At 44.0% G+C, this 26280-nt stretch overlaps 1 protein-coding gene across 2 annotated transcripts in view; it reads right to left on the reverse strand.

The window, feature by feature from the left end:
* Positions 1-1446: 1446 nt before the first annotated feature.
* The window catches only part of NAT8L (N-acetyltransferase 8 like), a 77484-nt gene continuing 52650 nt past the window's right edge, over positions 1447-26280 (reverse strand). Inside the window, exons 3-4 of one of the 2 annotated variants that reach the window (XR_011030377.1) lie at positions 3017-9584; positions 1447-2509 (exon numbers count right to left, since the gene is read on the reverse strand). Coding sequence is in view for 1 of the 2 variants with exons in the window: in XM_068276096.1 (XP_068132197.1) it covers positions 9217-9584 (368 nt within the window). In the remaining variant the exon portion in view is untranslated. Of the gene's footprint in view, positions 9585-26280 lie in introns of both variants that reach the window. The other variant, XM_068276096.1, reaches the window with a different exon arrangement.

The raw sequence follows: 26280 nt of genomic DNA on the forward strand, positions 1-26280 counted from the left end.
ATTACAAAATGTACTGTTCTCACAAAATTGGCCGTTTGCATACATTTCAAATCCAACATGGTATTCTCAGCATTAAACAATGGTTTTGTCCCAAGTAACATGGCAGGCATATGGCATAATTGCATCCAAATAATACATATCAATATTTGACAAACACTCCTTCGTCATCCCCACATAAATCAACAGACGCATTGGACTGATGTAAGTGCTTCTGTTCTTCGATACGCTACCAGGAACAACGTCTACTGGCAGCCACAGCAAGCTGTGATCAGGCCGCCAACATTACGGTGGAAAAGAACGGAAAGAAAGGCACACACTGTTATCCCGCACTTATCCTCCTGTCTATTTATACTTCTCCGAGACTAAAAGCGACAAGAAAATACTTTGCCAATTTCTATACACTGTACAAAAACCCTGACTTTACAGAACCATCTGTACAACGATATACTGTCATCTGGTGAAATGTACACATGCAATAATAGGCTGACATTGGTGTATATACAGAGTTAGCAATATTACAGCGATTATTACTGCGCTAGCCACAACATTTCAGCATGCGTGATTTGTCCCTCATGAATGGCTTATGGAGGAATCTGAAAATCAGAGGGATTTATATTTCATACATTATTTAATGTTCAGACCTGTACGAGTCATCTTGTCCTGTAAGGCACTCGCCATCAGGGACGTAACTACAAATCATGGGGTCCCCCAGCAAACTCTGATGGGGCCCTCAGTCTTCACACCCCTTGCCTCCCCATGGCGATCCTCTGAGCTTGGAGGCCCATCTCACAAGAGTCACAAAACAAGTGTGGCCATCAGGATCGTCACACTCATAACAAGTGTGGCAACAAAAACTCCTGATGTGGAGTCAGGACCTCAGAGGATGGACCTCTGTATCAGAAGAAGGTTAGAAGTTGGGGCTCCTCAGAGCTCTGGGCCTCCCCGGCAGCTCCCCTGTAGTTACACCCTCGATCGCTATACAAACTCAATGGCTTCTGGCCAGGTAGCATCATTCTGCTCCATGGAGATAGATAGGATGTGTGATAAATAACAATAATCCTTGAATTTCCATGTAAAATCACTAGCGAGATCCCAGCGGATGTGGTCACATGTGGTCTCAAAGCTTTACTAGGTTCACTTTAGGTACACTTTAATTAGATATGATCAGTGCCTAAAATGAATCTAACCAACCACAACTTATACTGGTATGTGTCAGTAATAAAGAGAAGAGTCGGCAACAAGTCAGCCAAGCTATTTGTGTGTAGAGTTCAGCCTAAAAGGGAACCAGAGAGGAATGAACAGTAAAAATAGAAAAAGCTTTTATACATACCTGGGGCTTCTTCCAGCCCCATAAGCCTGGATCGCTCCCACGCCGCCGTCCTCCGCTTCCTCTATCACCGGTACTGGGTCCCGTCACTTCCGGCGGACGCGACCAATTTTCCGCATGCACAGGGGCTCCCTCCATACCCTTACGCATGCGGCTGCGTAGTATGTAGCCGCACGCGTAAGTATATGGAGGGAGCCCGTGATGCAGACAATTGGCCGCAGCCGACTGGCGGAAATGACGGGACCCGGTACCGGCGGATACAGGCAGCGGAGGACGGCGGCATGGGAGCGATCCGTGCGTATAGGGCTAGAGGAAGCCCCAGGTATGTATAAAAGCTTTTCTTTGATTCATCTCTGGTTCTCTTTAAAGAGAATCTGAAACCTTAAAAATTACCTGTTTTTAATAGCCAGTCCTCTTCAGCATAAATGCCATAGCTGAAACACTGCATTCCCGCGACAGAACGAGGCCTTAATCACCCCAAAATCCCTGGGGCAAAATTCGGGGCTCCTTCCGGGTAGAGGCAGACCTTTGTGCAGTAGCTCTGCCTCTACTCGCGTCAATCTCCACAGATCTCCGCCTCTCTCAGTCTTCTTTCACTGAGAGGGGCGAGGAGAGGTGGAGATCGGCGGAGATTGGCTGGACTGGAGGCAGAGCTATTGCGCAAAGCTCGGCCTCCCCCGGGCAGCAAAATCCACGATCTGGAAAGTTGTGGATTTTTGCCTCAGGATTTTGGGGGGATAAAACCTCATTCTGCCGCGGGGATGCAGCCTTTCAGCTATGATCTTATTACTGAAGAGGACTGGCTATTAAAAAGAAGTAATTTTTTATGCTTATGACTCTCTTTAAGTGCTAACACCATCAATCTTTAGATCACACTTAAGAAAAATCAATAAGAAATATTTTCACTTTGCATAAGCACAGAAACTTGCTGTTAAAAGCTTCTCAGTGTAAGATAACGTTAACGTGACATCAGAATAGGGATGGTTGATGGTAGAACACTTTTATGTGACATATGGGATATTTGTGACAACCTATGGCCTACACAGGTAAGCCATTTAAGGGAACTGAAATGCACAGGTAGTATTTCATTCATGTCACCATTTCTTAAAGGAATACTGAGATGAAAATAAAATTATGAGATAAACGTGTGTATGTACAATGCCAAGTATACAAATAACTAGACTATGGCCTCGATTCATAAAGCATTCCCGCATTCGGAAATGCTGAAAACTGCTCACTTTACCGACCACACAGCAAAATCTGTATTCATAAAGGCTTTTTCCGCATGAAAAGCCGACATTCGCGAGCAGAGTGATCAATCACCGCCTTGCGCGGTGATTATCATAGCAAAAGTAACAAATGTCAATTCATAAAGATTAGAGGTAGCGGTATGCGGACGGGTATTACCGCTACCTCTGATGTGGCGAGAAGCGTGCGGAATCCGTTGCAGTGAATGGGACAGACCTCCCAAGCAGCTGCAGAGAGAACACCGCATCGAGGGACTCCGCCTGCTTCTCCTGTTTCCGCATGTCTCCCGACAGCCTAACGCCTGCCTACAGCGGAATATCTCCGCACACCTGTCACAACTAGCAACATTTTTATGAATTACCACCCTGAAGGCTGAAATACCGACAGCGGTGTTTCCCCGCTCGATGTTACCTTCCCGACAGCACTTTTATGAATCGAGGCCTATGTTCCCTTATTTTCTTTCTCTGCCTGAAAGAGTTAACATTTAGGTATGCTAGTGACAGCTTTTCTTTAGTCAGGACCTAGTCGGACTTCAGCTTTACCCCCACTGATTAGGAATTACAGCCAAAAAACTATGTCCCAATCAGAGAATAATTTCTGAGAGCAAGGAAGAGATACAAAAAGGTAAAACGTTCATAGATTTTAGCTCTGGCATACTGTACTTTAAAGACTGTGGCATTGTGTAGAGACAATAAAACATTAAACACTTAAAAAGTATATTTTAATGTAAAATAAAACTGTGGGATATCTAAAAAAAAGTCATTTTTAGGAATAGGAGGATAGATTAAATTCATTACCCCGTCAATTTATTTTCGCCTTGGTATTCTTTTAAGAAAAGTTTCACAAATTGTAACCTATGCACAATAGAAGAACACTGTTACAGGCACAAATAAACAATTATAGACTTCTTTTTGTCTGGGGTTCATTTGTAAAGGGTTTCACATTTTTGTTTCGCATGCAGCCTATTTTTTATGTCTCGAGTTTTTGCACAAGGGTGAGATACAGTTTTTAACTCTTATAAATGAATGGCTTTGTCCACAAAACAAACAGCGGCTGCTCTATGCAGGCAATAAATATACTGGAATCACATCTGTCTGAACTCCTACATCTTTTAACTTGAGAAAATGTGGGGCCAAAAAGTAAAACAGATATTTAGAAGGCTACAGTTAGTTTGGTGCCACTGGGGCAGAATTATACAAACTAGGGCAAGGGAAAATACAACAAACTTGGTGCTACAGAGGAGAGCAGCCAATCAGAATACATGATTTGGCCATCTTTTCCACTCCTGTACAAAAAGTTTTCCAAATTTTCCTTGTATTGGTTGTTATAAATCTGCCCTTTTTCGTGCTTTTCTTGTTACTAGGGTAACACTTACTATGTTCGACGTTTGTTTTTATTTAAATGCATACTTTTTTCTAAATTCAATTCTACATCTGTGACATTTGTTTTAAGACATGCAGAGAAGCTCTTAGATTTAGCTTTATTATGTGGATCTAACAATTTTGTTTCTCTGGTACTAATATTGCTTTAAACCTTTTAGTCTTTTTGTGTGTGTAAAGAGAGGTTTAGTATACTGTGTTTTATTTTTTGGGGGGGTCAAACCTTATATAATATAAACAAAGACCAGGAGTAAAAAGTGTGCACAGGATCAGCCAAATATTTCATGTTCTGCTGTAATGTTACATGGCCAGTTGGCCACTCATGTCTGTGTCAGGTCCCCCTATTCCAAATACGGCAACCCCCCTCCTCTTCTATGTACAGTCCCCTTTTTCTATATACAGCAACTTTCCTCTTTTATGTGCAATCGCCCTATTCCATATACAGCAACCCTCCTCTTCTGTGAATAGTTCCCCTATTCAATATACAGCAAGCCTCCTCTTCTATGTAAAGTCCCCTTTTCTATATACAGCAACCCTCCTCTTCTATGTGCAGCCCATCTATTCCATGTACAGCATCCCTCCTCTTCTATGTGCAGCCCATCTATTCCATGTACAGCATCCCTCCTCTTCTATGTGCAGTCCACTTATTCAATATACAGCATCCCTCCTCCTCTTCTTTGTGCAGTCCCCCTATTCTATATATAGCAACCCTCCTCTTCTATGGAAAGTCTCCCTGTTCTATATATAGCCACCCTCCTATTCCATTTGCAGTCTCCCTATTCCATATATTGCAACCCTCCTCTTCTGTGTGTAGAGTGCAGACCCCCTATTCTATATAAAGCAACCCTCTTCCTCTATTTGCAGTTCCCTATTATACATACAGCAACCCTCCTCTTCTATGTGCAGACCCCCTATTCAATATCCAGCATATCCCCTGTTCCATGTGCAGCCCCCCTATTCTATATATAGCAACCCTCCTCTTCCATGTGCTGTCCCCCTATTCTATATACAGTATAGCAACCCTCCTTTCCCGTGTGCTGTCCCCCTATTCCATGTACAGCAACCCTCCTCTTCTATGTGCAGACTCCCTATTCCATATATAACAACCTCCTCTCCCATGTACAGTCCTGATATTCCATAGACCGCAACCTCCCTCTTCCATGTGCATTTTCACCCTCCATTCATTACACAGCGTCCACCACATTCTTCCTATTCCCTGTAAAAATCTCCCTTCCATATGTAGCAGCAGCCAGCATTCCATGTTCAACCGCTCTTCTATATACAGCCCTATTCCATTTGTAGCTGTTCTTTTCCATGCCATGTCAGCCCCCCTCCACATACAATAGTAGCCTGCAGCCTACGTGGCTGTGTTTGCAGATATCTGGCTGTGTTTAATAGATTAGCAATTAACTACAAAAATGAAGTACCGTAAATACATTTGGTTGAATATAATGCCAGTTACACCATCTGCATTTAGACCCACAGAACCATATCATAAAAGTCCAGAATCACATACCTTAAGCGCATGTCTCAAAGTCAGTTATTATTGTGTTATTTCAGACTAGAAGTCTCAAACAGCTGTATTAATTTATTTTTACCAAATGCTTTGACTAGAGCAGGATCATACACCAGGCAACCTAGGCAGGTGTCTGGGGCCCAGTAAGTGTCGGGGCCCAACTGCCACTTCTTCTGACCCCTCTCCCATTTTAGATTACCAAAAAAAGAGTAGCCAAAGCTACTACCGTGCCTAAAGACCCATTTCATCTTAATCCATCTCTGACTTTGACATATGCCTAATTTGTGACCATTATTTGTAAACCGGGCATAGATGGCATTTGTGATCAGTGAATACAAAGCAGGTCTGACTTGTCTATAAGCTTGTTCACATCAGGCTTGGTAGCTTTTATCCACTTGTCTTCAATTTTTGCCAAGTTTATTCATTTGTATTTCAGTTTCATTATTCATCAATCACTGCTCTGTACTTGTGTGTAAGCGCTTTGTGTTTCTGAACACTTGCAAAAAAAAGCAAACAAAAAGTCTAAAAGTGTAATGTAATAAAATGAAAAAAAAAAACAAACAAAAACAAAACTTACAGTTAGAAAATATTACAATACTTCAGAGCACATGACATCTCAAGCAAAGGTAAAGAATTTACTTCTGATGAGATTGTCTGTGATCTGCTTAAAAAATAAGTTTTATAAACCTGATATCTCAGCTTTGAGTAGATGCTGGTGTATTAAATCACCCATTGGGTTCTGGTAACTTTCTGCATTAAAGGGTACCTGTAACCACTCTGGGAACAAAATATGACCTGAGCACCAAGAGGCAAGACGCTGGATCCCTTAGAGCATACATATCAAACTCCGACCCCTGGGCCAAATCTGGCCCTTGGAGCCATCAGATCTGGCTTTTGGTTTTCTCACTATGCATTATGTTTGGACCACTCTAGACCACCAGAGAAGCTAAATTGGAGGGTAAGCCATATGGGGAGGGAACTCCAGGGAACTCTATTGGAGAGGGAGGGGGACACTAGGCACCAGGAAACTGTATAGAGAAATGAGAGGGCCACTAGATACTAAGAAATTGTATAGGGGATGGACAGAGGACAACTAAACATCAGGGAATTGTATAGGAGAGGTAGGGAAAACCACTAAACACCAGGGAACTGTATTGCTGAGGGAGGACGACTAAACACCACGGAACCGTATAGGGAATGGAGAAGGGCTATTAGACACTAGGGAACTTTATAGGGGAGAGAGACAAGACAAGACAAATAACATTTATATTGCGCTTTTCTCCTTGCGGACTCAAAGCGCCAGAGCAGAGCAGCAGCCACTAGGGCGCGCTCTATTGGCAGTAGCAGTGTAAGGGAGACTTGCCAAAGGTCTCCTACTGAATTAGTGCTGGCTTACTGAACAGGCAGAGCCGAGATTCGAACCCTGGTCTCCTGTGTCAGAGGCAGAGCCCTTAACCATTACACCATCAGCCAACTGCTGAGAGAGGTGGCCACTAGACATTGAGATCGGCCTGCAACTTAGTCCCAGAGCTCAATTTCGGCCCACTTTGTATTTGAGTTTGACACCCCTGCCTTAGAGCCTTCGCGTCCACTCGTTCCACTGCCGGGCCCCCATTCAAATTTCCCACCCGCCGCATCTTCAGGAATCCTCTGAAGGCTTCGAAGACGAGTGGCGCCATACTGCGCACGCACTATCGTGGACTTGTGTGTGCGCAGTATAGAGCAGCTTTTCTTTAGAAATACTTCTGAAGCCTTCACAGTAGAACCACAGGCTTCTCCAACATTAAAGTGTACATGTAGAGAAAAAAAAAATAACAGACCCGATCGGCTCGGTTATTTCCGCCAGAGCTCGAGTGGGAGGGAGCTAACACGCATGTGCATGGAGGACACATTTTGGGGTCCCAGAGCAGGATCGAGAGGACTTAGGCGTACACGGAAAGCCTCTTTTGGATCAAGAGGATTCCCCCTCCTAGGGTAAGTACCCCCTGGGGAGAGTTGTTTTCAGGTTCACTTTGTTGTAATGCAGCAATGGGGGCCCAGCAGCGAAACAAGGGGATGCAGAGACAACTGGAGATGCTCTAAGGAATCCCTCTTCTTAGGTGTGTATATATCTTTTTCGGTGACGGGTGTCCTTTACGCTCTCTGCACATGGGTTCCAGCCACGCCCACTTGCGCCAGCAATAACCAAAGCGTCTGACATCATCGCCGTATCCAACACAGCCAAAATAACAGTGCGGCAGGGTCGGGAATTTATCGGCTGAAACAAGAAACCAGTAGGTGAAGTAGATCTCAGCATCCACCCAAAACTGGCACACCCATTTCTGGTGGATTTTCCATTTTTAAAGTCCCCCTTATACCTGCATTTCTAAAAAATGTAGGTTGGAATTTATTAGTTGCGGTAACAAATAAAATACATTCACAAGCATACTCTAATATAGGAATGCAATCTCCAAAAGTAAAATGACTAAACATCAAACAAATTGTGTGTTTTAATAAATCATTTTAAATGCATTTTAATTATTTTTTTTTCTTCTTTTTTTGGTCTCTTTTAACTGAAGAGCTACTTAGTGAGCTTTAAACATACCACATGCAAACATTCTAAACTAAAACTTTTGACCTAATCTATACATTTCAAGACAGAAGCAGCAGCTGACTCGGACAGAGGCGTGTGGCAGGCACTGTACATATGCATATCAGGTATAGACGCATGCCAAATCTGATTTGCATTGCTCTTTGCATTAGGCAAGTCAGAATTGTTTAACATTAAAGCAATTACATTTACATGTAGATTCGCAGTGTCATTTTATATACATTACATAACTAAGGAATTCATTGGTATTTATACATTCCTCTTCCCTTATCCCCTCCCCCCCCCAAAAAAAAAAATAAATTTCTTTAATCATTGCTCTTGTGGAAGGGTTTGGTGTTTAGAGAGAATGCAAATGTGTTACCAAGGTAACCGTAGTTTCTCTTGTGCTTCGATGACATCATCAGCATGAGCCAAAAAATTAGAGGGATCATCTGGAACACTTGAAAGCACATTTAAAATAGTGGCTCCTGCAATTGCGATTTTTGTGGTGAATGAATCGAGTTCTCTATCTACACCATATGTTACAAATAGGCTCAGTTTGGACACAATGGAAAGTCTGCTGGCTTAGAACGAGTTTGACATCTATGACAAGGTCACAGAAGCAGGACGCACTTCAGTCCTCTGACAGAACTGTCGGCACATCCAAGAAGGTGCATCATCAATGCCTCAGTGGCGGTGCTGTGCGTGCATGCAGATACCTCCGCTGCATGCACTGGACCAAGTGTCAGCATCCTCTTCAGAGAGGTTTAGCTAGTAGATCTATGAATAGAACTTGCTACAGGTTAAGTACGTTGCATTCAGGTTGATTTTGGCAATCACTTCCCAAAACTGAAATATATACAATTAGAAAAAAAAAAGACTACATTATTTACACCAGGCCAGAATTCCGGTTCCTGTGCTTTTGTAGATACAATACCTAGAACAAATAGGAGGCCCATCCAGACTAGTCAGTTCATACTGGACTTGTAAGATTGAGAGCCACACTGCCCCCATCGCACTAGGAGAGGCCTGTTGTACATTCTCTAAGAAAGCAGAAACTAGTTGGATGCTGAAGGCATGATCGTGCAAATAACAGTATTCGTTATCGCTGTGGTGATGTGTTAAGAGTAAATGGAAGCTTAGGCAAGGCGAATGGGTGGAGGATAGGCTTCTTTCTTTACTCCTCTCGTAGCTGTAGGCAGTAACGGTGGTAGCGGAGCTGAAAGAACATTCTCTCCAGTAATGAATGTGTCATCCCCGGTACAGTGTGGTTTTCGATGACACCCACGTGCTTAAAGCCCAAGGACTCATAGAGCTTGTGTGCTGCAATTTTCACAGCTGTGGTGCCAAGCACAATGGAGGAGTAGTGGTTCAACATAGCAAATTCCAGGACTTTGCGACCTAAGGCCTTGGCGATACCCTTTCCACGGTAGCGGGAGTCAACCGACATTCGCCGCAGTTCAACTACGTTGTCTTCTTCATTGCCTCTTGCTGCTACTATTCCAACAATTTTGCCATCCAGGACAGCCACCCAGAAGCAACAACCTGCAAAATACAGTTATATTAGTTAGGCAAGATGCTTGTTTTTAAAAATGTTAGATGGTTTTCCATATTAGAGGGGCAATCCTCCAATGTTCCAAGTAACAATATGGTGCATAACCATATTCTTGTGGGGGAATCTCCATTTCCCAGCATAATTAAGCAACTGGATTAGTTTCACTGAGTGGATAGACTTTCTGTGTACATAGCAGATAGGTTTTGGATTTACTGAGTGGATAAGTGTTGGATGTACTAAGTCAGTGATGGCTAACCTTGGCACTCCAAGCTGTGGTGGAAATACAAGTCCCATGAGGCATGGCAGTACTCTGACAGCTCTAAGCATAACTCGGGGAGGCAGAGGCATGATGGGATTTGTAGTTTTGTCACAGCTGGAGTGCCAAGGTTAGCCATCACTGTACTAAATGAATACATTTTAGATGTTCTGAGTTGAAATGTTTTGCATGTACTGATTGGATAGAATTTACATATACTGAATGGATAGGTTTTAGATGTACTGAGTGGATTGGTTTTGGATGCACTGAATGGATAGGTTTTGGATGTACTGAATGGATAGGTTTTCAATGTACTGAATAGAATAGTTTTTTCGATGTACTGCATGGATAGGTTTTCAGTGTACTGAATAGAATGGGTTTTCGATGTACTGAGTGGATAGGTTTTTGATGTACTGAATGGATAGGTTTTCAATGTACTGAGTGTATTGGCTTTGGATATTCTAAATGGAGAAGTTGTGTAGACACCCCTGTCCTGAATCACTAGGGCATCATCAGAGGTCTCCAAACAGAGTATATTTTTTCTGTCTACTAGCATGTAGTAAATGTTGTAAGAACTTGCCTGGATCATACTGAAATAAAGCAGGGATTGCTAAAAGGTTAGTAGATAACTGCATTATCATGCAGGTCCTCACAGCAAGTTGTTAAGTGGAACTAAACTCAGATCTTCCTCTATGTGCTAAAAAATTAACCACAGCATGATAACATAATTGAAAAAAAAATATTTTTTATAGAAATACTATACAAAAACCTGAAGTTTTACAATTGCTGATAAGAACTAATTTGATCTGGCTAAAAAAACACAGAGAAGTGAATTTATTTAGCATTTATATGTGGAATAAATACTTTTCATTGTGTGATGTGCACGAGTTTAGGTCCGTTTTAATAAACCCAGGCTTGGATTCATTCAAAAATAATTTCTTGCTGTGGATACTGCATGCAACCTTAATCACACAACCACTAATTCACATAAATTACAGCATCAATGACTATTATCTAATATGATAAAAACAGGGAACACCAAGAGCCCCAATAGTGTAATTCGTACTGGACAAGGTGGCAATAAGTTTGTATTGCTAAATACTCACAAGTCAGGGTCACCAGCATCAACCACTGTAAAGGCAGGTGGGGAGATTGTCCTGACCCCACTCAGGATTAAGAAGTCGCTCTCTGTAGACAGGAAGAAAGGGTAGCAACCATCCACCAAGGGTGGACTCAAAATTGTATACAATGAACAGAGGCGCCAAAAGTATAAGATTAGACTAAATGAGCTTAAAAAACAACTTAAATGGCAAAATTGAATCCTTGTGCAGATTGTTTGATACTCCTCCCTATATTGCCTGATGAAGCGGGGTTGAACCCGCGAAACGCGTTGCATTTCTTTTTGGAGTTCCTAATAAATTCGTTTGACTGTCTGAATCGCAGTCGTTGTCGTGTCTACATGAGGGAGGTAAGACCACCACTTCCTCCTTCAATTTTGCCATTTAAGTTGGTTTTTAAGCTCATTTAGTCTAATCTTATACTTTTGGCGCCTCTGTTTATTGTATACTATTATCTAATATGAAACAGGTGATGGTGGCAAATCCCAACCATTTACCAGTGGATAAATGTTAGACTAGTTTAGGATTGCTGTTCAATTTATAATAGATGCTTGGACATCTCTGGAGATGTCTTGGTATACTGTCCCTTTGTCTATAAATATCTGCGCTACACAGCTTATTCAATATAGTAAAGGCTTCATTTTAAAGTGCAAAGAAAACAGGAAAAAAAGGTAAGGATTTCTCGTGGCAAAGGGTGTATTAGCTACTGATTGGAATGAAGTCCAATCCTGGGTTAAAGTGTGCCTGAGATGGGCCCCATTTAAAACTTTATACATACCTGGGGCTTCCTCCAGCCCCCTCCGACCAAATCACTCCCTCATCGCCCTCAATCACCTTATCCTTTCCCCTCAACTGTCCCTGCAAAATCCTCTAGTCGGGGCATGTGAAGTCCAGCCAGGCGCATAACGTGCCCAGCAATGTGAACACGGTGGGAGCACGCATGGCTGGGCTGTGCATGCCCCGACTGGAGTAAATGGGCTGTCAATGGGTTGTTTCCACTTCATGCAGGAAATTGCGCCTATTCATATCTGGAGAATAAAAAAATTGCTTGCAGTATTTTTCCAGACGACGTGTCCATTTGTCCATAGAAGAACAAAGAGCCCACCTCCATGATGCACATGTATCCTGGAGACATACGCGTTTCTTGTCTGGAATGCCACATTGCCTCTGAAACTCTGCCCCCTATTGGAAGCGAGTCCTAAAAGGGCATTTATAGGGGATAACTTAAACTCACATAAGAAAAATCACATTATATTAATTCATGATGTAGGGAAATTACTAGATAAGTAAATAAACGATTTACAGTACATGCCCACTGTGCTACAGTGAATGCAAGCAGCAGTCTGTAATTTCTGTCTTTTTTAGGAAGGCAATGTTGAACTTTAACATAAGCCAATTTGGTTAAAAAGAAACTGTTGCGAAAATCTAAAAATGTAAAACATAAAAATAATAATTACCTTTCTTCCAGAGTAAAATGAGCCATACATTTCTTTCCTCCTATGTTGCTGTCACTTACAGTAGGTAGTAGAAATCTGACAGACCAGACAGGTTTTGGGTTAGTCCAGCTCTTCATGGGGGATTCTCAGCACGGCCTTTATTCTTTATAAAGACACTCCCTGAAAATGATTTATAAAAAGATGCTGGCCAGCCTCCCTGCTCGCTGCACACTTTTTTGGCAGTTGGACGGAGGAACTGCCATTCACTAAGTGCTTTTAAAAATAAAGAAAACCCTGAGAACCCCCCATGAGAAGATGTGCTTGTCCAAAATCTGTCGATAATGTCGGATTTCGACTACCTACTGTAACTGACAGCAACAAAGGAGAAAAGTGATTTATTGCTCATTTTACTCTGAAAGAAACATACTTCTTATTTGTATATGTTTACATGTATTTTAAATTTTAAGATTTTCGTGACAGAGGTCTTTTAAATACATCTATATATTTCCTTTGAAAGCCCTTGCAAAGTTCTTCTTGCTGCAACAGAGAATAAATCTCCATTCCCTGGCAGTGATGCGTAGCGTATATGAATGGTTCTCCTATCTGCTGACATCTGACTGGGATACGGGCGTCGGCCCCAGAAGATATCCGCAATCTCTCAAGCGTCACAGATCTCCTGGAGATAATGGCTGATATGAAAGCTAAACACCTCCAGAGGGACAACTATGACAAGTGTATGATGTGATTATTTGGGATGGATTGTATAGACATCATTACTTTGCAGAGTCTGATAATTCTTCTGAGATATAAAAAGGACACGTGCAGAATTTCGAATTCCTTCTAAAAGCCGTATGTACATAGCAATTGCAGTGGCAACATGCACCATTTTTCTTGCATCTGACAGATGGGTGGCCATAAGATAAACCTGAACAAAGGATGTGCCAGCCACACAGGAGCTTGTATATCTAAAACACGGTCTGGATCCCTATAGCAGCCTATTAGACCACAACTGCTGCTTACACAGGGGAAAAAGGAATTGAAAGAGTACCTCCAGCATAAATGAGAGATCCTAACATGGCAGGTGCAGGATTGGGGGGCCTCAGGGTTAATTACTTACATGATTGGCTGTAATGCATGCAGGTGAGGGCTCAGCCCTCTTGGAAATGCAGGAATAGTGAGGGTTTTTTTCAAAGTTCTGCCAAGGTTTTGGCCACCCCCATCCTAATTGTTGGCTGCCAAGCTGGGGGTGGGCCACAGCAACGCAGGTGGTGGTTTCTGAAGAGCTTCGGAAGACTTTAGAAACATGACCACGACTGCATTGCAGAAGGGGAGGGGGGGGGGGGGGGAGGGCAGAGCATTACCCTTGTAAGAATTTACAGCCGAACAGGTAAGTTATTACCCCTGAGACCCCCAGTCTTGTATCATTCAAGACAGAGCCTGACATGACTGAAAGGACTCTTAAAGTAAACCTGCCATTTACAGTATTTCACCAATATAATACTATATATTTAGTATAAGCTGGATCCTGGGCAGTGGTGGTGGTCTCCAGGAGGATATAGGAAGACTCTGGATCCCGGGCAGTGGTGGTCTCCAGGACGACATAGGAAGCCTCTGGATCCCAGCCAGCAGTGGTCTCCAGGAGGACATAGGAATCCTCTGGATCCTGGGCAGCGGCTGTCTCCAGGAGGACATAGGAAGCCTCTGGAGTATTGAGGCTACCTATTCTGGTAAAAGCACCAGATTTCTGGCAGCACTACAGGACAATTACCTGACTCAAATGGTAACGGAACCAACTAGGGGGAATGCGTTACTGGATCTGATCATTTCTAATAGACCAGATAATGTATCAAATGTGCAGGTTCAAGAACATTTGGGAAATAGTGATCACAATATGATAACGTTTGATCTGGTGACTGATAGGCCACGGGGCAGCGGGACCACTAAAACTATGAATTTTAGAAAAGCAAAGTTCAATCAACTTAGGCAGGCACTAAGTTTGGTGAACTGGTATGTACTACAAGGGGAGGACACTGAAGGGAAATGGCAAGCTTTTAAACTTATTCTCAATCAATATTGTAGTATCTATTTCCCATATGGAAACAAAATGTCTAGGAATAAAGAAAAGCCTCTCTGGATGAATAGAAAGGTTAGAGATAAAAGGAAGAGGAAAAAGAATGCCTATAAGGTTCTAAAACAGGAGGGGACAGAGGCTGCACTAAGCAATTATAAGGAATGCAATAAAAATTGTAAAAAATAAATTAGGCTGGCAAAGATCGAAGCTGAAAATCAAATCGCTAGGGATATCAAATCTAACCCAAAAAAGTTTTACAAGTACATCAACTCTAAAAAAAAGAAAGGTTGACTGTATAGGACTCCTAAAGGATGAGGATGGGAACTCAATGGTGGATGACCAAGGTAAGGCAGAGTTATTAAATGCTTTCTTTGCTTCTGTCTTCACAAAGGAAACAGCACTGTTGCAAATTACAGATGCAGAAGAGTCTCAATCTTCCAACTGTAATATTAAATACTTAACGCAGGAAGAAGTGAAGGCAAGACTAAATAAATTAAAAATAAACAAAGCACCTGGCCCGGATGGCATGCATCCTCGGGTCCTAAGGGAATTAAGTTCAGTCATAGATAAACCCCTTTATCTTATCTTTTGTGACTCTCTTGCAACTGGCAGAGTCCCAGTGGATTGGCGTACAGCCCACATTTTTTTCCATTATTTAAGAAGGGAAAAAATCAGATCCAGGAAATTATAGATCTGTAAGCTTAACATCCGTTGTATGCAAACTATTTGAGGGGTTACTAAGAGATACTATACATGACTTCATAGTAGAAAATAATCTTATTTCTCAGCATCAACATGGGTTTACTAAAGACAGGTCCTGTTTGACTAACATGCACAGCTTTTATGAGGTAGTGAACGTTAATGTGGATATTGGGAATGCTGTAGATGTGATATACTTGGACTTTGCAAAGGACTTCGACACTGTTCCACACAAAAGTCTGGTGCAAAAGTTGAGGATGCAAGGACTGGGGAAGAGTCTGTGTGCATGGATAGGGAACTGGCTAATGGACAGAAAACAAAGAGTTGTGGTCAATGGATCGTACTCAAAATGGGAGACTGTTAGCAGTGGGGTCCCACAGGGGTCTGTACTGGGTCCAGTGCTCTTCAATTTATTTATTAATTACCTAGTAGATGCAGTAGTGAGCAATGTTGCTATTTTTGCAGATGATACAAAATTGGGCAGAATCATCAACTCTCAGGAAGATAGTGTCATATTACAACAGGATCTGGATAGGATGGCTATATGGGCAGATGAAATTCAATGTTGAAAAATGTAAAGTCATGCATTTTGGTCGTACCAATGGTCTAGCACCATACAAAATAAATGGGATACAGTTGGGGACATCAAACTTGGAGAAAGACTTAGGAGTACTCAACAACAAGTTAAATAATTGTACTCAATGCCAAGCCGCTGCAGCTAAAGCTAACAAAATTCTGGGATGCATTTGAAGGGAAATAAAAACTCGAGATGCTAGCATAATATTGCCCCTGTTTAACTCTCTAGTAAGGCCACATCTGGAATATGGAATTCAGTTCGGGGCACCACATTACAAAAAAGATATTGCAGTTTTAGAGCAGGTGCAGAGACGAGCAACAAAATTGATACGTGGGATGGAAGGTCTCACTTACCAAGAAAGGTTAGATAAACTGGGTTTATTTAGTCTAGAGAAAAGACGCCTTAGAGGGGATCTAATTAACATGTATAAATACATCAGAGGGCAATATAAAAGCTTGGCGGATGAGCTTTTTGTCCCTAGGCCTTCTCAAAGGACTAGGGACATGATCTGCGCATGAAGGAAAAAGGTTTTATCCATTTATTTAGGAAAGGGTTCTTTACGGTAAGAGTGATTAAGATGCGAAATGCATTGCCACAGGAAGTAGTTATGGCAAATTCTATACCTGCATTTAGGCCTGGTGCACACCAAAACACGCTAGCAGATCCGCAAAATGCTAGCAGATTTTGAAACGCTTTTTCTTATTTTTCTGTAGCGTTTCAGCTAGCGTTTTGCGGTTTTGTGTAGCGGTTTTGGTGTAGTAGATTTCATATATTGTTACAGTAAAGCTGTTACTGAACAGCTTCTGTAACAAAAATGCCGGCAAAACCGCTCTGAACAGGCGTTTTTCAGAGCGGTTTGCGTTTTTCCTATACTTAACATTGAGGCAGAAACACATTTGCAATCCAAAAAATGCCTCACCCCGGGAGGATTCGTTTCTGCAAAACGCCTCCCGCTCTGGTGTGAACAACCCCATTGAGATACATTGACCAAGCGTATCCGCAGCCGCAAGCGGCTGCAGAAACACTGAAAAAGCCGCTCGGTGTGCACCAGCCCTTAAAGGGGGCTTAGATGCTTTCCTTACGTTGAAAGACATCCATGGCTACAATTACTAGGAATGCCTAATGATGTTGATCCAGGGATATTATCTGATTGCCATCTGGAGTCGGGAAGGAATTTTTCCCTTTTGGGGCTAATTGGACCATGCCTTGTGAGGGTTTTTTCGCCTTCCTCTGGATCAACAGGGATATGTAAGGGAGCAGGCTGGTGTTGTACTTTGTTCTCTGGTTGAACTTGATGGATGTATGTCTTTTTTCAACCAAAATAACTATGTAACTATGGATCCCGGGCAGAGGCAGTCACCAGGAGGACATAGGAAGCCTCTGGATCCCGGGCAGTGGCAGTCTCCAGGAGGACATAGGAAGCCTCTGAATCCTGGGCAGCAGCGGTGCTCTCCAGGAGGACATAGGAAGCCTCTGGATCCCTGGCAGCGGCGGTCTCCAGAAGGACCTAGGAAGCCTCTGGATCCCGGGCAGCGGCAGTCTCCAGGAGGACATCGGAAGCCTATGGATCCCAGGCAGCAGCGGTCTGCAGGAGGACATAGGAAGCCTCTGGATCTCTGGCAGTCATGGTGGTCTCCAGGAGGACATAGGAAACCTCTGGATCCTGGGCAGTGGTGGTCTCCAGGAGGACATAGGAAGCCTCTGGATCCCTGGCAGCCGTGGTGGTCTCCAGGAGGACATAGGAAGCCTCTGGATCCTGGGCAGCGGTGGTCTCCAGGAGGACAAAGGAAGCCTCTGGATCCCGGGCAGCCGTGGTGGTCTCCAGGAGGACATATGAAGCCTCTAGATCCTGGGCAGCCGTGGTGGTCTCCAGGAGGACATAGGAAGCCTCTGGATCCTGGGCAGCAGTGGTCTCCAGGAGGACATATGAAGCCTCTAGATCCCAGGCAGCAGTGGTCTCCAGGAGGACATAGGAAGCCTCTGGATCCTGGGCAGCGGTGGTGGTCTCCAGAAGGACATAGGATGCCTCTGGATCCGGGCAGCAGTCGTCTCCAAGAGGACATAGGAAGCCTCTGGATCCTGGGCAGCGGTGGTCTCCAGGAGGACATAGGAAGCCTCTGGATCCTGGGCAGCAGTGGTCTCCAGGAGGACATAGGAAGCCTCTGGATCCTGGGCAGTAGTGGTCTCCAGGAGGACATAGGAAGCCTCTAGATCCTGGGCAGCGGTTGTGGTCTCCAGGAGGACATATGAAGCCTCTGGATCCCGGGCAGCAGCGGTGATCTCCAGGAGGACATAGGAAGCCTCTGGATCCCTGGCAGCGGCGGTCTCCAGGAGCACATAGGAAGCCTCTGGATCCTGGGCAGTGGTGGTGGTCTCCAGGAGGACATAGGAAGCCTCTGGATCCTGGGCAGAGGTGGTAATCTCCAGGAGGACATAGGAAGCCTCTGGATCCCGGGCAGCAGCGCTGATCTCCAGGAGGACATAGGAAGCCTCTGGATCCCTGGCAGCGGCGGTCTCCAGGAGCACATAGGAAGCCTCTAGATCCTGGGCAGCGGTGGTGGTCTCCAGGAGGACATAGGATGCCTCTGGATCCGGGCAGCAGTGGTCTCCAGGAGGACATAGGAAGCCTCTGGATCCCGCCAGCAGCGGTGATCTCCAGGAGGACATAGGAAGCCTCTGGATCCCTGGCAGCGGCGGTCTCCAGGAGGACATAGGTAGCCTATGTAGGATCCAGTGGCTTCCCTCTGCTTAGGTAAGTATGTCATTTTTTTAATTTGAATCTGCCTCGTTAAACTTTCAGAAGGACAGAACTTGTTGCTTTGTACAGGTGTTCAGGCTGCAGTTAATGAACACACTTTTTGGATGCCTGTTTGCCGTTTTCGTCACTACAACACTTAGCCTATTTCACTTTGTAATCACTTTTTGTAGTTGCTAGCCCCAGGGACTTTTCTTTCCTTCCACTGATTCTCTCCCCAGGGAAATTAAAGGCAGCAATTTAGCGTTTAACTGAAAGCTGTAAATTATTTCCTGGTTTAGCTATCCTTCTCTGGTAAAGAAGACAGACAACAATCCCATTAGCAGCAATAGCAGGGCTGTGCACCATGCTGCTGGGCCTATGAGGCCTCCTCCTGACTGAGGGATTGTGTGTCTGCAGGTGATATACTGAATCTGTGCAGGGTATCTGCTGAGAAATGAGAATCCTTGTTTTACACCTCATTGCTGATGCCTATGTACAGACTTCTCCCTACTTTTCAGACATCAAAGTATGGCACTCAATTCTTGTATGAGTTCTATTGATGATAATGATAAATGTATTTATTTTAATCAATACGTTGAGCAACACTACACAGTTTTTTTGAAGTACTACCTGATAGTTTATCAGGAGTGTTCTGTAAGCAGGTGTCTTGCATAATACCCCTGTTAAACACTATAGAGCAGGGGTAGGGAACCTATGGCTCGGGAGCCAGATGTGGCTCTTTTGATGGCTACATCTGGCTCACAGTTAGGTATTGATTTACTAAGCTACACTGCTCAAGCAGCGCAGCTTAGTGTGGCAGCGCAAGTAAAATGTTCAAAGTAGGCACGCTACTGCTGTAGCATGCACCGCCTCACGCTCCCCAAAAAATGAACAGCTGCTCCAATTGTCCCACCCTGTCCCAGTAGGCTGTCACTTGAAAAGCAGCCTATTGGGCCAAAGTGCGGGGATCTCATCCTACAAAGTGAATCAACCCCCAAGTCAGCTAGCTAATTGTACAAGCTATTAGTCGGCATTTCTCCTGTCTGGCTATCGGGGAAATTGCTGATGTTGCTGGAACCCAAGAGAAGCTGAAGACGTGTCTGATGCTTCCGCTGCCCAGAGGATCAACTGTATACACATCTGCATGGCAACAGGGACGTGAGCCCTCTGCTGCGCATGCACACTGTCCCGTTTTGAAACATACTGTATGGCTCTCACAGAAATAATTTTAAAATATGTGGCGTTTATGGCTCTCACAGCCAAAAAGGTTCCTGACCCCTGCTATAGAAGATCAGTGAGATGTAATTAAAAATTAGCTGATATAAACTAACTGTTATTTTCTCTTTATCTTTGTTTTCTTATTATATTACTCACTTTTTCCCTGATTCTCACTTTTTCTTTTACTTTTTTTTGCCCACCTAAGATTGAAAATGAGTTGTCCTTGTTTTCCTGTTTATAGTGGGACTAGGTAGTGTTTTTTATGTTGCAGTTGCAATTTGAGACAATGGGCCTGATTCACAAAGCGGTACAAACTGTTAGCACGCTGGTGAAAAGCCCCTTATCACGCCTAAACTCAGTTTAGGCATGATAAGTTTAGGCATGATAAGTTTAGGCGTGATAAGTTTAGGTGTGATAAGTTTAGGCATAACTATAGCACCAACTGGGTTAGCACCGCAGTGCACAGCTAATCAAAGGTTTTTCGCTAGCAAAGTCTGGTGCGCAAAATGTCGCATAGAGTTTAATGGCGCTGCTTTGCGCGTGGGACTTTGCGATCTAAACTTATCACGCCTAAACTTATCATGCCTAAACTTATCATGCCTAAACTATTATCATGCCTAAACTTATGATGCCTAAACTATTATCATGGCTAAACTTATCATGCCTAAACTATTATCATGCCTAAACTGAGTTTAGGCATGATAAGGGGCTTTTCACCAGCGTGGTGCAACGGTTATCACGCCTAAAGTCTCTAACTGGGTTAGCACCGCTTTGTGAATCGAGCCCAATGTGCGTTTAATAATCCTTTGTACCAGTTTTTTAGTGCAACCATATTGGTTATTATGGCAGTTATAATTTTTATGTGCATCTGATAATTCAACTATTCAGTAACTTACATTTTTCACTTGTGCTCACCTAACATATAGGGGTGTAGGCAATTAACTGTGTTAAAGTGGACCTGAACTCTTGTACAGGTCAGAAGGAAAACAGACAGAAATGCACCCTGTATGTATTTAGAGAGTTTAGCCAGTCTAATTCCCCCTTATCTGTGACTAATCACAACTGTTATTTGATCTCTCAGCTGTGTCAGCTGGCTGCCTCGGCAGAGCAGCTGATTTGTAAACACAGGATGAGAACGAGTTGTCTGCTTCTATGAAAGCAGGAAACAGGCACACTGAAGATTTATTGCAATATTTGTATCAGCTGTAACAAAAACATTTTTTCTGTAAAGGTTATTATGCTGCTGCTTATCTTTTAGAGCAGAGAGGAAGTTCTGAGTTCAGGTCCGCTTTAAGCAGAATTAAGCATGTAAAGTATTACGCAGGATGAGTAGAGCATAATGTATTTCATGTAACATATTGCATTCTGCTCTACTCATCATGCAGTTACAATTTACACATGTAACTCTGCTTATTGCACACACCCCATAGTCCTTTAAAAGACGAACAAAGACACTTCATATAAAAAAAGCCTAATGTGTTTAAAATGAATGAAAATATTGTAACAGGTCAATTGTAATGCAAAAGAAGTGCTGCAGTGAAATATGAGCCAGACATAGCCGGGGTTTACATGTCTGCACTTTGGTTAGCAATTAACAGGCACTCTGGAAGCGGTGACTGGGAATATATTATCTGCATCTCATTGCTCCATCAATGAATTCACAAGATTTCCAGTACAGAGTACTGTTTCATTTATGCTCCAACTCAACAACCCCACAGGTACTCAGAATAAAATAATTCTTTTAACATAATGTACCACCCAAAGAAAGCCTAATTGGTGGCAGAAAAAACAAGGTGTAGATCATTTCTTTGTGATAAGTAGTGATAAAGTTATTGGGGAATGAAAGGGAGGAGCCCTGAAATGTGAAAACTCCTCTCGTCCATAAGGTGAAAAATACCCGCGGGCTGAAATGGTTGATGTCAGCAAGGCGGCTGATAATGACCTGTGCCAAGAATGTAGCATGTGTGCATTGGCCCCTGTCCCTCTCGTTGCCCTGGTGAGCAATCCATGTGGCGGATCAACTCATCTGAGGGAATTGTTATCCCTGCTCACTCCGCCTGCTCTGACCCTCCTTGTACCGTCTTGACTCTGTTACTTTTTCGTTCCGCTGGCCCCCTCTTCCCTTGCATAGCAACAGAATGTGTCATTAGCCTGAAGACTAACAACACATCTGTACAGCTTTGGCCCCACACTGTCATCTGAGGGATCGAGTCCTGTTCTCTGCCGGGCAACGAGATGCCTACCGGGTATCACACATGATCAGTGATATGCAAATAACCTCAGAACTCCATCCATGCAATAAAATTACAATTCTATTAAATCATCAGTAGGAAATTAGCAAAAAAAGCAAGGCAACCTGCAAGCTGACGTAGCTTATATGATCATTACCAGTAAGTCTTTAAATACCAAGAGGCCAGTGACATGCTAGTTATCCAACTAGATACAAATCTTGTTGTAATATGTATGTGGTTTAGAATTGGGCCAATCCAAATCGGCAACAACTGCGTTTGATTTTCCAGTTTCAATCTTCAGTGGGCAGCCTCATTTGTCCTTTTGGAGTGTACATTTTTAACCTCTTAAGGAACACAGGCTTACACCCCCTAGTGACCAGGCTATTTTTTACAAATTAGTGTTCTACAACTTTAATAGTTCGCTGCAGAGCCATACAAGTGAGCACACAAATAACCCCCCCCCCCTTTTCTGCCCACCAACAGAGCTTGCTGTTGGTAGGCCATGATCACTGCAGACTGTTTTTTGTTTTTTAATCGCAGCGCTGTACAACGTAAAACAGTAAAGCGGGGATGCGTGATCCCCGCTAATCTCCACCCACCGCTCTTGATGCCTTTTGGTGGTACGCGGTCCTGGGGCTTCCATCTTCCAAACGCCTATCGGCGTTAGAGGGTCAGGAAGAGGTTAAAGGACATTTGAAGTGAGAGGGGTATGGATATTTCTTTCCCTTTATGCTGGTGTTACACAGGATTTGTGCAATGCAGTGCGAGATATATAGCTTCATATGAACCTGCGCCACAGTGTGGTGACAGCATCATATCCAGGTGTACGCCCCCCGGCTAGTGACGTAATCCCTGCAGGGCAGGAAGTACATCACTGGGATTCCCGCCAGTCCACACATTTGCACTACACTCCTGTCTTGCACACTTCTTGCCTCACCCATTGCATTATCCGTGTGCTAAGCGCAGTTCATGTGGTAACACTCCACATTACCTCTGCAAGGCTCCATTGACTTACACTCCACTCACAGCACCTTGTGGTAAGAAAGGGTAACACAATGCAGGTTCATAATGCCAGTGTGCAAGGGGCTTCAAACAATACCAGTTGCCTGGCAGTCCTGCTGATCTTTTATGCATCAGTAGTGCCTGAATCACACACCTGTAACAAGCATGTGTCAAATCCAGTCAAACGTCATATCTGCATGCTTGTTCAGCACCTACAGCTAAAAGCATTTGAGGCAGAGGCTTGGTAGGACAGCCAGGCAATGTGCATAGTTTAAAAGGAAATAAATATGGCGGCCTCCATAGCCCTCTCACTTCAAGTGCACTTCATAAAGCGCAGTGCTTACCTTCTTTCCCCATCCTCTTATAAACCGAATTGTTATTTACATCAATATGGGAGTGTAACGATCGGTGTAACACAGAGAGGGTCTGATTATTGGTGATCTGCAGTATCACCAAAAATACAGATATATACCCAGGGCCGGATTTAGGCCAAGGCCACCTAGGCCATGGCCTAGGGCACCACAGCAGCAAGGGCACCAAAGCAGCAGGCTAAACTGGTGCAGAATTTGCAAGCTTGCAAATGCTGCAATGTAGGGAGATCAGGCAAGCGCCTGACCGTGGTACTCTGCTTCTAGCCGCCTCTGCAGCAGTCCCCTTACTCTCTGTGCACGTTTCCATTGTGGCTGGTGGCTATGGACTTGGACAGCATTGGAGATGGAAACGAAGAGGAAGCTTCTACATTGGAGACGAGCAGAGAAATGAGTGACACTGATGGCTGCTCCGGTGTGAAGGTGAGCTGACTACCTATACTGAAAGAGGGTGGGAAAAGGAGGGATTAAGGGAGTTATCTGGCTACCTATACTGGAGGGAAGGGCGAAGGGGTCATCTGGCTACATATACTAGAGGGAAGGGGGGAGGGGCCATCTGGCTACCTATACTGGAGGGAAGAGTCATCTCGCTAACTATACTGAAGGGGGGCGGCCGGTGACAGTGGCCTTGGGCGGTAAAGAGTACAAATCCGGCCCTGTATATACCTGATTATTGATGATCTGCGGTATCACCGATAATCAGATATATTACTAACCTCTGGACACCTGAGTGATATGAGTGTTTGGTGCAACAGTAATACTTTGAGGACAATATCTGGAGGACAGGTACAAAGGCAGTAAGGGATACTGCACTAGAGAACGAGTACCTTTCAGCAGCCTGAGAACCTCCCGCAGGGCGGAGTCAGGCTGGGAGAAGGAAGGACCAGAGCGTGAGCGACACCAATAGGAGGATGTCACTGACTGATCTGTGAACTATCTCCTTAACTGGGGAGATAGCTCTCAAGGTCGGACAAGCCAGGTCGGCAACACACGGACATACAAAGTACAAAGACAGGAAGCTGATTCGGTAATCCTAAGGCACGCAGGGTTTGGCAACAGAGTATCAGATATAGCGAGGTACCGAATCAGTGAACAGAAGAGTGGTCAGGAAAGCAGTAAGTCATAACAGATAATAAGCAATGCCTAGTCTTGGGTGTGAGCTCCATGATCATCAACACCCTGGAACTAGTCTGACATATAACAGAATGGTAACACAAGTCCCTAATCTTGGGTGTGAGGTCCGTGATCATCAACACCCTGGAACTAGTCTGAAGTATAACAGAATGGTAACACAAGTCCCTAATCTTGGGTGTGAGGTCCGTGATCATCAACACCCTGGAACTAGTCTGAAGTATAACAGAATGGTAACACAGATTCTGACAAAAAGGTCTGAGTGCTTCCACGTAGTGATCGCAACGGCAGACAACCAGTGAATGACCAGCACCCAGTATATATAGCCCAGTGCTCTCCAGCGCCTCCCCTAAGTGCTGGACCAATGGGAACTGGTTGAATCATCAGCTGACCAGCTTGGTCAGCTGACTCCCTTCTAGCTGTCATAAAAGTTCTGCCTCTCAGCGCGCGCGCGCATCCTTCTGAACCTGTGTGGACTATCAGTCTCAGCCACACCAGACATGTGTTGTGTACCACCCGCCGCGCTGGACGCGGAACCAGCCGCACCGCTATCCGGGCATGCGGCGGTTTCTCCGCATTCAGCCATACTAGCAGATGTAGGCCTACGCGTGCAAACCGCCGCGTTAGATGCGGAATCAGCCGCCTTGTTCTGAGCACACACGACGGCTTTTCCGCGTTTTCTCACAGGGAGCTCTTAAATATCCTCATTAAAGCCAGGTACTGGGATGCTTATCATGTTTATAACTGAATTAAATGAGTGTCTGTAATAACAGAAGTATGCCTTTGGGGTAAAGACTTGAAAATTATGATGTGATGTGTTTATAATAGACATACAGTGGGTTGCAAAAGTATTCGGCCCCCTTGAAGTTTTCCACATTTTGTCACATTACTGTCACAAACATGAATCAATTGTATTGGAATTCCACGTGAAAGACCAATACAAAGTGGTGTACATGTGAGAAGTGGATAGAAAATCATACATCATTCCAAATTTTTTTTACAAATCAATAGCTGCAAAGTGGGGTGTGCGTAATTATTCAGCCCCCTGAGTCAATACTTTGTAGAACCACCTTTTGCTGCAATTACAGCTGCCAGTCTTTTAGGGTATGTCTCTACCAGCTTTGCACATCTAGAGACTGAAATCCTTGCCCATTCTTCTTTGCAAAACAACTCCAGCTCAGTCAGATTAGATGGACAGCATTTGTGAACAGCAGTTTTCAGATCTTGCCACAGATACTCGATTGGATTTAGATCTGGACTTTGGCTGGGCCATTCTAACACATGGATATGTTTTGTTTTAAACCATTCCATTGTTACCTGGCTTTATGTTTAGGGTCATTGTCCTGCTGCAAGGTGAACCTCCACCCCAGTCTCAAGTCTTTTTCAGACTCCAAGAGGTTTTCTTCCAAGATTGCCCTGTATTTGGCTCCATCCATCTTCCCATCAACTCTGACCAGCTTCCCTGTCCCTGCTGAAGAGATGCACCCCCAGAGCATGAAGCTGCCACCACCATATTTGACAGTGGGGATGGTGTGTTCAGAGTGATGTGCAGTGTTAGTTTTCCGCCACACATAGCGTTTTGCATTTTGGCCAAAAAGTTCCATTTTGGTCTCATCTGACCAGAGAGCCTTCTTCCACATGTTTGCTGTGTCACCCACATGGCTTGTGGCAAGCTGCAAACGGGACTTCTTATGCTTTTCTGTTAACAATGGCTTTCTTCTTGCCACTCTTCCATAAAGGCCAACTTTGTGCAGTGCACGACTAATAGTTGTCCTATGGACAAATTCCCCCACCTGAGCTGTAGATCTCTGCAGCTCGTCCAGAGTCACCATAGGCCTCTTG

Source organism: Hyperolius riggenbachi, chromosome 1 (genome assembly GCF_040937935.1).
Source record: "Hyperolius riggenbachi isolate aHypRig1 chromosome 1, aHypRig1.pri, whole genome shotgun sequence".
Taxonomy (NCBI): Eukaryota; Metazoa; Chordata; class Amphibia; order Anura; family Hyperoliidae; genus Hyperolius; species Hyperolius riggenbachi.